The following is a 13,728-nucleotide window of genomic DNA, read 5'->3' as shown; positions in this document are numbered from 1 at the left end:
TATTATTATTATTATTATCATCATCATTTATTATAATTTGGCATACTATTTCTGTATTATTATATTCTTATTACTATTTAGTATTAGTATTAATATTAATCTTTGACTTGTCCCATATCATGTATAATGATTCATGGATGAAATAAAATTGAATTAAATTGAATGTCAATCAGACAAGGGGGCCCAAAATAAAGCTAAGTAAACTTGTTTTCATAGATAAGAATAGTGCTGGTCGGTGCTGGTATCCTCAAGAATAATAATAATAATAATAATGAAGTCAATGCAAACATTCAGGTATTCCATCAAAACGAGTAATAAAAAGCTACATATGGAGGTGCTACTAACAGATAAAGCAGCAAGGTTGGATGTACTATGTATCACCAAACATTGGTTAGAGGAAAAAGAAATAGATTATTACAATTTTGAAAACTATTCCCTCATATCAAAATTCTGTAGGAAAAATAAGCAGCATGGAGGCTCATGAGTCTATGTCAAAACAAATCTAGAAGCAAAGCCCTATAACTTCTTTGATAACTTGAATCAAGAAGAACACTTTGAGGCTAGTATAATCAAACTTATCCAGTTTAATACAATATTATCTGTGTATATAGAACTCCAAACAGTAATATTTATATATTTATTGAAACCATGGACACAATAATTAATAATTAAATAAATAAAGGGAAGAGCATCATTATTGTAGGTGATCTCAACATAGATTTCCTAGGAAGAAGAGGAAATCTACAACTACAGACAATGTTAAACTCATATGGCTTGCAAGCATGTATGTATGTATGTATGTATGTAAGCAATAGTTGATGTCCCAACGAGAATAGGACCTAGAGGTCAAACAGCAATAGATCAAATAATATTGAACAAGGGCTTATGGGGATACAATCTTAAGGTGATTGAAACAGTATTTTCTGACCATAAAGCACAGATACTACAAATACAGATGCAGTATAAGAATAAAAAGGGGCAAGTTAGACTAAAGGAAGAATACAGAATAGCTAGATCTTACAGGGAAGAGAATGTACAATACCTAAACTATCCACTAGAAAAAGAGACTTGGGAGTTTGTTTTTAAGCAAAATTCGGCAAACAAGACAGACAATGAATTTTTAGGTACTTTACAGTATTATTATGATATAGCTATGCATAAAAAATGGGTAAAACCTAAACAGCAGGAAAATAAATGGGTTACATCAGGAATAAGGGTATTGGGGAATAGACTCAAGTCAATAGACGATAAAGGTAGTCTAATGAAAGAAGGATATATGCCAGAAGAATTTAAAGAATACTATTGTCATTACAAAAATTATACAACAAAGTTATCAGTGAAGCAAAACAAAAATAACTAATAACATGCGAATAAGAGCATCAGGGAATAAATCAAAAGCCATGTGGGACCTAGATAAGATGGAACTAGGTAAACAGAAAAAAGTTACGAAGAATATTGAAATAAGTGAGAATGAAGTAAATATACAGGATCCAAAAGCTATAGCCAATGTCTTTAATGAATACTATACCAGTATTGCCCAAAAGATATTGAGTGGCAATCCATTATCAAAAACCAGTTAAGTTAATGTCAATATAGTAAAATATAATAGTAACAGTGTGTTCTTAACCCCAGCTAATGAAGAGGAAGTAGCAGGCATAATTAAAGGATTGAGTAATAAAAAATCAAAGGGAATAGATGATATTCCAGAGTATATTATTAAAAAATGTTATCCAAAAATAACAACTGCTTTGAAATCTGTCACTCTCAACTGGACATTTTCCAGATCAACCAAAAATTGCAAAAGTGAAACCTTTATATAAGAAAGAATGTGATACAAAAGTTGGGAATCATAGACCAGTTTCACTGATTTCTCCTTTTTTAAAAAATAATTGAAAAAATCATACATAAAAGACTTTTATCGTTTCTGAATAATCACAGCATAATTAACAATAAACAGCATGGTTTCTGTAAAAGGAAATCAACAAATACTGCAGCTGCAGAGTTTATAGAAGGGGTCTACAAATCATTGGATGGAGGCAAATAAGTATAGGGATATTTCTGGATCTGTCAAAGGTATTTGATTTAGTTAATCATGCTATATTGCTAAGGAAGATGACAAGAATGGGAATAAGAGGGGTTGCACTAAAATGGTTTCAATCATATCTAGAAAACAGGGAACAAATAGTGGAAATTACATATAGATGGAAGGAAACTAATGAAATCACTAGCTATCTATCGCGAAAGACAGCCATAAGACATGGAGTCCCACAAGGTTCTGTTCTCGGACCAGTGTTGTTTTTGCTATATATCAATGATCTAGAAGCCGACATTGAACATGGAAGACCAACGTTTTTTTCTGACGATACTAGTATTCTTATAGCAGGAAATAGTGCTAATGATGTCCAAAGGAAAATAAATAAAACAATAAATGCACTTACAGAGTGGTTTGAACGGAATAGATTAATTATTAATAAAGAAAAAACAATAGAAATATCCTTTCATCAACCTCAAAAAGTGCAAGTCAAATGCCCATGAATAAAGCTCTTTGATGCAGTCATCAATTATACAGAATATACAAAGGGAGTTTGGCTGGATAAGAATCTAAGGTGGTCTGCACATACCCAACAACTAGCAAATAAATTATGTAAAATATGTTTTGCCTTACGAATAGTCAAAAGAGCATCAGGGTTAGAGACTGTTCACACCTTATGTTATGCTCATTTTCAATCTTTGTCATTATATGGATTGATATTTTGGTGAAATTCAGGAAACGCAAAATTGATCTTTAGGTTGCAGAAGAGAGCTATTAGAGCTGTGATACAAATCCCAAAAACTATTCATTGTAAACAATATCTTTAAATCGTTACATATATTACCTTTATAATGTCTGCATATATAAAATTCTAGTTTACATAAAAACCAATTTGAATGTTTTCATAAACAGTTCAGGAATACATTCAAACAATACAAGGAGAAAAGATGACTTGTTTATAGTGACATGTAATATGAGTCTATACAAAAACAATTTCAATAATATTGGACTTCGTATGTTAAATCAATTGCCACAATATATTAAAGGGATACCAGTACTATACAAGTTTAAAAAGACTTTGAAAACATTCCTACTTGATCATTGTTTCTATAGTATAGACGAGTTTCTCTTGTTTGGGGACAAATCCTAGTTCTAATCACTTGTAAACATATATTTCAAGAATAATTAACTTGTAGATTTTAATATTAGTACATGTTATAGGAATGCCTACTGCCCTGTTCTGTATTTTTTCTTACAGGAACAAAATCGAGGATACCAGGGTATTTTGTGCCGGGATAGAAGGATTGGGTCTTGAGGCATACAACGGTGTCGTGTGTTAAACGATTATATCAGTTCTATTATTGGAATCATCATTTCATTATTATCTTAGTATATTATTATATTATTATTATTTATTGTATTGTAAAGTATTTGACTTGTCCTATATCATGTATAATGATTCATGGATATGAAGTAAATACATAAATAAATAAAATCAGTCTCTTTATTAAACAAAGTCATCAAATTCTTTAAAAGTGTTTAATGCTTCATGTCAATACAGTTATCATATGATGTAGCAGTTCATTAATTATTTCCTTTTACTTTACATTTACTCATTACATTGCGGGGGAGTGTCAAATCATGTATCGTATAACTCTTTGGAGCTGAATCCTTTTGAGAAGCTGCCTATCGCTCAGCTACTGAAGAATTTCCTAACATATTATGGAACAGGAAGGGTAATTAATACAACTCATAATGTTGTATTTTAGCATCCTGTTGCACTGATCTTCGTCCATTATATGTAAGCAGTGTCCATCTTTTAGTGCACTCAATTTTACTTATTACTTCACAACATGTTTCGGCACTACAGTGCCATGTTGTGAAGTAATAAGTAAAATTGAGTGCACTAAAAGATGGACACTGCTTACATATAATGGACGATAATTAATACAACATTCACAAGATGTCCCCCAAACCATGGAATCAGAAAATTTTAAGGTTGCACCCACCAGTAATTGAGCAAGGGATTGTAAGAGCCTGAACTATATAGGGTGGCTAAGAAAGGTTTTGAAAAGAAACCAGAAGGTAGAAGAAGTGACAAGAGATGGCTGGAAAATGGAGAAGTTGATTTATGAGAGCTGACAGCAAAGAGATCAAGATAAAAGGCAAATAATAGAGACAAATGGGCATCTGCCATACAGGAGCTCAATCTCAGAGGGCTGTAAAGCCAGAAGTAAGTAGGTTAACCAGGAGGGTCTTGTAATTCCTCAATTCATAGAGCTCTGGATTTGACACGAGGTAAGGAAGGCATGCAGAAATATATATATATACTGGACTCAAACAATCTCAAACTTATTACTTCAGGCACAGAATTCCAACATCTTTCATCTAGATTATCAGGTTCTATCCCACATCCTTACAGTTACCTTAATAACAATCAACATTCATAATCTCTGCAACTAATATAATTAAATATGTGAGATTTGAAGTTTTCACAGTTGCCTATGAAGATTACAGTTTTCTGGATGTGAAACTGTGTTGTTCCTTATNGCGTAGTATAAATGCGATCGTTTGAAGCAATCTGATTGGTTAGCGCGCGTGATGGTGAAAAGTGATGTGAAGAGCGAGCGTTGCAGAAATGCGTGATAATGTGGGATGTTCCCACATAGTAAAANGATTGTAGATAGTCACAGTGGAAGGGCCATTCAGTGCCCAATGTAAACCACTCTAATCCAACTTAACTGCATGGTGTCACAATCATGATCATTAAATAGTCAACAAAATGTGTTCTGCCTGACTTCATACACAGAGTACTTGAACTATTAAATGTTATGGAAGTAGGATTAAATGTTATAATTTTTACAAGATAATGTTATTTCAAGAATCATCTTTTTAGAATATAATGAAAGTAAATTTTATTAGAAATTTATTATTGAAAATTTCAGAGGCCAGTACAACTTCAGGAACTTGTTAAAGTGTTGTATAATATAATTAACAGCTTTACAAATTCTGTATTTTAATTATTACATTCTGTTTTTGTTCATAATGGGAACTTATTCATAGCTTTGTTTGGGTTACACTGTTGGGACCATGAAATATACACGTAGTGTGAGAGACCAAACGTACAGTTATGTTCTCAGTCTAGGGTTTTAATTATCTCTCTAGCTACGATGAGCTAATGCAAAAAAATTTAGCACACTTTGTTCAGTATCCAAAAGGCATTGAAGTCTGGCTGCTATCACACACGTGTTAATTGTTTGAGGTTAACTGTGTGCTGTTAAGGAAAACGACACAAAAGAAAGCAGTGTGAAATGTACATATGTGTTATGTGATCGTTCTGTGTTGTATCATTATAAAACTAAACCTTACATTCGTTGTTAAGAGATAACCGGTATAAGGTGAACATTGACCCCTCCCCACTACCTCTTATATAACTGAGATTTTTGGTATTGTTCATATCTAACCTCAGCCTGTGAAACTGCATCATTACTCCACAATCATGAGCAGCAAAGTGCAGACAGGTATATTTTATAATATTATTATGATATGTTTAAAGCTGAATAAACTTATACAAAGGAGTTTTAAGAATTTTTAAAAAGTTTCTGTTCATACATTCTATTTTAAATGCATTCATTAACCAGTATGACAATTTAACCTTTTATTTTTGGACTTCATAAATATTTACAAATAGTTATAAACATGATGTAAGCCTACAATATGTAATCTAATTTGCATTCTATGAATATTTCACAAAAAGTAACCCTGGGAAGAATTTAAAATAAGCTAATCAAATTTTCTAACCTGTCACTGAATTTTGACATTGTTTATGGTTTTTAGATATAAAAGAAATTATTCAACTTAATTGGCCACCTAACTTGATGTTGAGTTTGGATTTTAATTTCAGTTCTGGGGTTAATTTCACCTGAAGAATTGGGGATAACATTGACTCATGAACACTTTTCGATGGATTTTCAGCAGCTATATGTTGAACCACCAGAGCAACTTAAGTCATTCTTTGAAAATAAAATATCACTTGAGAATGTTGGATTTATCAAACAATATCCGTAAGTTAATATAATTTTGTTGTGTAATTATTTAGATCCTTACTTTACATGAAACGAACATTTTGTTTTGAGCAAACTTTCCCCCTGAATAAAATCTTAACAATATCTTATAGTCTCCATTTTATTTTTAGAGTGCTTTAATTATCTGTTTTTCCAATGTGCTCTTTCCAGGACACTGACTATCCTGACTGACGTTTTTAATGGTTTCTTACAATCTCATAAGGCAGATACTGGCATACCTTGAATTAGGCCATGATCAATTCCTTCCATATGTTTTATAATTCATTTATCAATAATCACCCTTCTGTTCAATACTGTACAGTCAGAGGTATTGACAACATTGCTAAATAAATCATAAATCAATTCAGCATTCAGATACAGATACATGTTCTTGGGAAGGGGAGATGGTACAGATCCTAATTTGGGCCAGTGGGAATAGTGAACAAGAAATGTTAGAAAAAATAGACTCAAAGTTGAAGCAACTGCCTTTGATTGGTTACAGATTTAAAAATCAGATAACCAGACAAGAGTGGATCATTTCCATGAGCATCTGATATGTCTTAGGAAAATGATGTTGCAACCCTTATTTCCTTATGATTAGGGATGATGCAAACCTAATTGCCACACCTGGAGATAAGAAATTCTGCCCCATATAATGCTCAGGTTTCTCAAAAATTTATCACAAATAGTAACATAACATTCCCAGACACTGTGATGAAAATATTTAAGACAACACCTAAAAAGGGTGCTGTAAATATGTCACTTCAGGCAGCTGCTTGGTCCATGTGTGTTGTGTCAACCCTGCTTAGGGTGCAAGCTCATCATTATCCTGTCCCAACACCGATTAGAGTATCGCAAGAACTATTATCCAGGACACACACTTTTGAGAATGTTTTCTGTCCTTGTTCCATGTACAGGTACAGATTTCATAAAATGTGTTGACTTCAGACTGAATAAAATAATTAGTTGACTAAAAGGCAGGTAGTTTTAATTATCATGTAATAAAAACTTCTTCTGCTATTGTAGAAGGTTCAGCTCCCAACCATAACTCTACTTCTCTGCCACAACACAGAACTGATGCTGAGTTAAGCACTGTGATCAAGTTTAGAGATCTCTAAGACTAACTAATTGGAGACCCCAAGCTTGTCATATAGGAATAGTCTTACAAGAACTAATTAATGTTACTGATACAGGTACAGTAGTAAATACAACTGCATATTTAATGATGCTGAAACTCATGCAGCAGTTCTGCATGAGATGAAACTGTACAAAGAGTTTGGAGGTGGGACAGTTGTAGAGAATTCGAGCCATGGTCTACAGAGAAATATGAAGTTCCTTAGAGAAGTTAGTGAAAGGACAGGAATACATGTCATTGCTGGTACAGGTATGGATGAAGCAGATTTTTAACCCTGTTATTTGCTACACAGTAAAATTGTATTAATAGTTTTATTATTTATTATGTGAATATTTTTTAAATTTCTATTACCTTTTATAGGATATACTTGTTCACTAGAAACTAATCATACTTCTATCTTTACTTTTCACAGTAGGAAGGGCACTGAAGTTATTAGTGCCCTCTGCTACAAGCAACACCATAGGAGGGTCTTATTTGAGCAGCTGAATAATGTTCTTCTGATCAAGAAGTTTCTCATTTCTTATGGAACTCAAATGTTCATCAATGTGTGCACAAATGTCTCACCTGATACAAATTCAATGCATTTTGTGCCTTCACAAATCCATTTTAATATTATCCTTCCATCTATGTTTAAATCCTACAAGTTACCTGTCTCTGTATCTATGTTCTTGATTTATTTGATTGTATAGCACGTGTTACTAATGTTTCATACTGAAAACATTTTTCATAAGTTTTCCTTAGCATGAACTAAGTTTTAAAATGTGGGTGGGGTGGGCTGTGGTATCAACTTGAGAACCAAGAAAGTAATCTTGTTTTACCACAATCCTTTGAGACCACAAATCAAGAAATTCTCCCCACACTCCCTTATGTGTCAATTCCATGCAATTCTCTGTAGAATAAACAGAATGTACAGAATCATGACAAGAAAACAGTTTGAGCTGTCATTACATTAATGTACTGGGTACTGCTCTAGGTCATTACATCTACTTTGTTCAGCCTCCAAGTGTGTTGGCACTGTCAAAGGAAGAAATGTGCAGCTTAATGGTTAACGAACTCACAACTGGCTGTGTAGACCAACCCGATGTTAAATGTGGATTCATTGGAGAAGTCGGAAGTGGATGGCCACTTCATGGTGGGTTTAACAAGTGCGCAATGGAGAACACATATTTTTCAAATGCATTCTTTGTTCTACTACATACTTCACTGGACTGAATTTTCAATTATTATAAATACAGATCATTATCACCATCTTTCTTTGTCCTCTTCTCCATCTCCTCCTTGAATCATTTTTTGGTTTTATTCTGGTTAATGGGTGAAAAATCTTCAAACTCTTCTATTTTCTAACAGTCTTTTCATCGCAATTTCTTGAGGGCTCTTTACCCTTTTCTCGATGCCTCCCTGTACCTGGTCAAAGTAAGCCAACCATGTTGAAAACATCACAATATGTGGAATCAGAAATTATTTTGTCTTCCACCTCAATAAATATTTAGCTAATCAAGAAATACGCACACATTAAAGTTATGTACTTTAACATCTGTGTTTTATGTCATAAATAAATTTTTGCATAAGTTGCTTTTTTAAGTAAACTGATGAAATTTGAATTATTCATAACAATCCTACTATCTCTTGATACAACATTCATAATCTCTGCAACTAACAAAACTTCATTAAACATGTGAGATTTGAGGTTTTCACAGATGTGCCTATGAAGATTACAGTTTTCTGGATGTGAAACTGTGTACTTCCTTAGACAGGTACATGCTAGAGAATTAATCTTAGACATGGGATGCAACAGACTGTAGACAGTCACAGTGGAAGGGCCATTCAGTGCCCAATGTAATCCACTCTAATCCAACCTAACTGCATGGTGTCATACTCACGACCATTAAGTAGTCAACAAAATGTTCTGCCATGACTTAATATACAGAGTACCTGAACTTTTAATGAATTCTTAAATCCACAGAAGATACAAGAAATGAGGCCATTGAATTGTGAGATAATTTGGGATAACTGTACAATCTAAAAAGATTAATATCTCTGCGTATTTCTTTTCTTCCTCCAACTTGGAACATCATATTTCTTTGAGGGATGAGAGTCTAGTCTAGAGATTATTTTACTGCACTTTCTAACATCTTTAATTGTCATTATTTTTAATTTCTTGTGTGGCTCAAAGAAGGTGCGAACTGATGTTGACCTCAAGAAACTAATTTCTGCATTTCTTCTCTCATCATCTTATTCATCCTTGATTCATGGTTGTTTCAGAGTTTGAAAAGCGAGCAATCATAGCCACTGGAGAAGTGCAAGCTCAGCTGGGATGTCCTGTCAGCTTCCACCCAGGAAGACACCCAGAAGCTCCTTTTGAAATAATCCGTTTGTTCCAAGAAGCTGGTGGAGATGTCAAGAAGACAGTCATGTCACATCTTGACCGTGAGTTACTTTAAATTATACATGTGTGGAGATCAAGCTGTAATAGTAATAATAATTGTCATCATCACAGGCAGTGTAATGGCACATAGCAACAGCCTTTTGTACAAAAGATTAAAGTGTAATGTAACAGGTGGCATAAGGTAGTATTTGAAACTTTTTCGCTTAGAAAGTTGGTTCAGTGCTTCTGACTTTTATTTGGGCGGTGTCTGATTTGAATTCCAGCTGTTTCTTCATAGTGCATTTTTTTTTTTGGCATTCATAATTGCTACAACAATAACACTCAGACAAGTCACATCATTAAATATGTCATTCTTGAAATTCCTTTGCCCAAATGCCTAAAGGATTAGAATTTGTAAACAATATATAATCACGCTTGACATGGTTAACCTATAATTGAAATATAACACACTATCAAACCAGATAAATAATCAAATTAGGTACAATACGTAGGAATGTAGGGACATTGAAAGAAGCCTTAATTTTATGTACATTTGCATGAAGGAACTGAGGAAAACCATAAAAGACCTCAGGATAATCAGTGTCCAGGCCAAGATTTGAAACTGACACCTCCTGAAAACAATATCAAAAGCATTCTAGCTTACTTGCTCAGAGAATCTCAGCTGGTACACTGACTTTCCGTCTGAGGTTTACTAGCTTTGCAACAACAGTTACACTTGAGATAAATGAATGTCAAGGCTGATAAAATGTGGAAAATAGAAAAGATAGCCTTTGGAAAATATATTTTGTTTTAGCTATTGTACTGTTACATACAGTTTTAAGTATGGTGTTCACATTTTACAGGGACAATGTCTAAGAATGAGGAAATATTAGAGTTCTCCAATCTGGGAACCTACTGTCAGTTTGATTTATTTGGGACTGAATGCTCATTGTATCAGATGAGCCTTTCAACAGACATGCCTTCTGATGCACAGAGAATGGACAAAGTGATTTCTCTTATTGAGGCAGGCAAAGAAGACAGAATTCTTATAGCCCATGATATTCATACAAAACACAGACTGGTAAGGTTCTTCATGTTGGGTTTGAGGTTCTCACAGTGATGACCGTGAAGAATACTGTGTTCTGGGATGTAACACTGTGTAGTCATGTGTACCAAACTCCAATTGCTGCCTGCTTCTTGTTCGTTTCTTGCTTGGCTTACTTTTACATCTTGAAGAAGGCATTATATTCCTCTGAAACATTACTGCACTTCTACTGGACTATACAGGGTTAAGGTTCGGCCACACAGAGGGCTACACTATGTTCACTACATACGCTATGTACTCTCTGCAACGCAGCTAACGTAGGGAACATAGCGTACAGAAGTCTGTGTGGCCAGTTACATTGGCAATAAAGGGAGATATTTTTCTGTTCGTATAGCGAACATAGCGTAACGCTCTGTGTGGCCGAATCTTTACATCACACAACACAGTATGGGAATAATTCAGTTTATGGTTTAGAGCCTTACTGATTTCTGAATTCTGTTATAGAGATGTTTTATTTTGCAGTTCGCTAATTTCACTCATGTTTTAAATTTTTAGATCAAATTTGGTGGCCATGGATACTCACACATCCTCAACAACGTCTTACCAAAGATGAAAACAAAAGGAATTTCTCAGGCAATGATTGACAAGATTACAATAGAAAATCCTAAAACATGGCTTGCTTACAGGCAAAAGTAGTAGCTCTGTACAGACCTTGGGTGATGGTAAAGGAAGAATTTCCCTTAGAAAAGCTTTAATTTTACTTCTATACATGTCATGGAAATATAGTAAAATTTCTTGTATTATTCCCTTATTTTTAGCATAAATGGTCCAGCAAGAAAGTGAGATTACTGCATCTTTTGGACCTATAATTATTGCTGCTCATATTAGTCACTGTGGAAGAATAACATTAAGTTTTTAACAAATGTTAATAGCCATCTGATATGGCCCAATATAGAGCATGGTAATGGGAGTAAGGGTGGGTTTGTTGAGCATGGGGTAACTCCACATGAATGTCTTCAACGTCAAAGTGAAGGAAAAAATACAACTGGAAATGAACATAGTTGGTATTGGCACTGAAAAGGCTAAATGTTATTTGTGATTTAATTTAAAGTAACAAATAAAGTAAAGAACACTGATGTTTTTCTTTTTATAAAGAATTTAATAAAATACATATTTTGCCTTAATGTAGTAAAAAAGAATAAAAATAGAAAATATAGTTTTGTGTCATTTTAATATCTTCCTTGAAGATACAAAGTTCACAAGGATAAACTGTCTTAAAGAAAACAAGTATACCACTACCTCAGGACTTAATCTTATATATATATATTTTTCCATGTGCTGATAACAGTAAGGACAGAGATTATTAATTTAAAAACTACCCCCCTAGTTTTTACATCATTTAAAAAAATATATGCTAAAAACAAAATGTCAAGGGTCAAAACAACGCAATAACAGTAACACGTGGACAGGGATAAAGTATAACAAAATGGGGCCAACTTCTCAAGTGACATCACATATCAAAATTCTGTAATATATTATTTAAAATTTTCAATGATAACATCATTGCTTCCTGAGCAGGCCTAAATAATATATGGACATCAATAATGATATTCCTTTACAAAAATTTTCAAAATTAACTCACTTAATTTTTAAGCTTATTACTGAAGTCCAGTCTGGAAAACCGAAATTAACGGCTGTGGGGATTCATTGCTCTGACAATGCAACACCCTCTATTTGGTAAAGTTGGCACTAACTTTGCTGACAAGCAGCGGTTGGTATAGTTCGCTTGCACACTAGAACCACAGATTGTTTTTATATACCACTAAAGATCTTTTTATTGCCTTTATATTTTTAACATTTTCTTCTTTGATTCTACTTTATTGCTTACAAACTTTATCATCCAAAAGCCTGAAACATAAAATCACAGAATTAATACTGTTGACACAAACAGTGCTATAACAACACATACAGCATATACGAGGGCCGTACTGAAAGTCATGAGCAACAATTTTTTGTAAACATGCTTTATTATTGACAAACCAAATACACCACCTCAATCTACAGACCTTTCTTTACTTTCCCACATAATCGCCACTTCTTTGTACACATTTCTCCCAGCGTTCTGGGAGTTTGAAAATTCCCCTTCTGTAAAATTCCGTTCCAGCCATCCGAAGACACTGACTCACTGCTTTCTGAACTGCCTCCCTTGTCTCAAAACGTTGTCCATGCAGCTGATCCTTCACAAATCCAAAAAGATGGTAGTCGGAGGGTGCCAGATCAGGGCTATAGGAGGGGTGTGGAAGAACTTCCCACCCCACCTTTGCAATTGCTTCCAATGTGAGGCAAGCGGCATGGGGGCGAGCATTGTCATGCAGGATGATGATGTTTCGTCCCGGACATTTATCACGCAATGCATGACGGAGCATGTGCAGCATCTGGACATAATCAGCAGCATTGATGGTTTGCCCAGGTTCCAGGAATTTGGCCAGAATAAACCCCTCTGCATCCCAGAAGACTGTGCCCATCACCTTCACAGCTGATAGCACTGTCTTTAGCTTCTTCTTTGATGGAGAATGTAAATGGTGCCATTCCAAACTCTGCTGTTTCGTTTCAGGCTCGAAATGGTGAAACCAGCTTTCATCACCTGTCACAACACACAGCAAAAAATCATCACCTTCATGTCGATATCTCTGCAGCAGTTCTAAGGTGATGGCTTTTCGCTGATCTTTGTGGTCTTCGGTCAATAACCACAGAACCCAATGATTCTAGTTTATTGCTTACAAACTTAATCATCCAAAAGCCTGAAACATAAAATCACAGAATTAATACTGTTGACACAAACAGTGCTATAACAACACATACAGCATACATGTTTGTACAGTACCAGTATTACTGAATTGGTTGGTTTAGTGGTAACACCCTAGACTTGTACTTAAGAGATGCTCACTTAAAATCTTGGCTGGGACACCAGCTATTCTCATTGAAGTTTATCACAGATTTCCTCAGTGATTCCAAGCAAAGGATGGGATAGTATTTCAACTACACCATGATCGCCTCCTACCACATATTTTCCAATTCATCAGTCAT

The 13,728-nt window shown here is 34.4% G+C and overlaps 1 protein-coding gene and 1 long non-coding RNA gene across 2 annotated transcripts in view; both read left to right on the top strand.

Annotated features, from left to right (window-relative positions):
• Positions 1-3,427, top strand: part of LOC111871830 — a 5,789-nt gene extending 2,362 nt beyond the window's left edge. Inside the window, exon 3 of the long non-coding RNA XR_002844104.2 lies at positions 3,291-3,427. This is a non-coding gene — a long non-coding RNA (uncharacterized LOC111871830). The remainder of the gene's footprint in view (positions 1-3,290) is intronic.
• A 1,711-nt stretch (positions 3,428-5,138) lies between these two features.
• On the top strand, positions 5,139-11,782 carry LOC111871844 (phosphotriesterase-related protein). Its single transcript, XM_023865215.2, has 7 exons — positions 5,139-5,553; positions 5,937-6,096; positions 7,290-7,480; positions 8,205-8,363; positions 9,494-9,658; positions 10,460-10,677; positions 11,197-11,782. Exons 1-7 carry the CDS (start codon positions 5,532-5,534, stop codon positions 11,335-11,337), a joined length of 1,056 nt encoding a protein of 351 aa, XP_023720983.1. The 5' UTR covers positions 5,139-5,531; the 3' UTR covers positions 11,338-11,782.
• Positions 11,783-13,728: the final 1,946 nt, after the last annotated feature.

Source organism: Cryptotermes secundus, unplaced genomic scaffold (genome assembly GCF_002891405.2).
Source record: "Cryptotermes secundus unplaced genomic scaffold, Csec_1.0 scaffold1242, whole genome shotgun sequence".
NCBI lineage: Eukaryota > Metazoa > Arthropoda > Insecta > Blattodea > Kalotermitidae > Cryptotermes > Cryptotermes secundus.
Note: the sequence above shows the minus strand (reverse complement) of the source record. Positions and strands in the feature narration are given on the sequence as shown.

Coding starts and splice junctions, on each gene's coding strand:
- LOC111871844 (XM_023865215.2), top strand. CDS start 5,532: ATGAGCAGCAAAGTGCAGACAG. Junction 5,554..5,936: donor GAGCAGCAAAGTGCAGACAG/GTATATTTTATA, acceptor TTTTAATTTCAG/TTCTGGGGTTAATTTCACCT. Junction 7,481..8,204: donor ACATGTCATTGCTGGTACAG/GTATGGATGAAG, acceptor GTACTGCTCTAG/GTCATTACATCTACTTTGTT.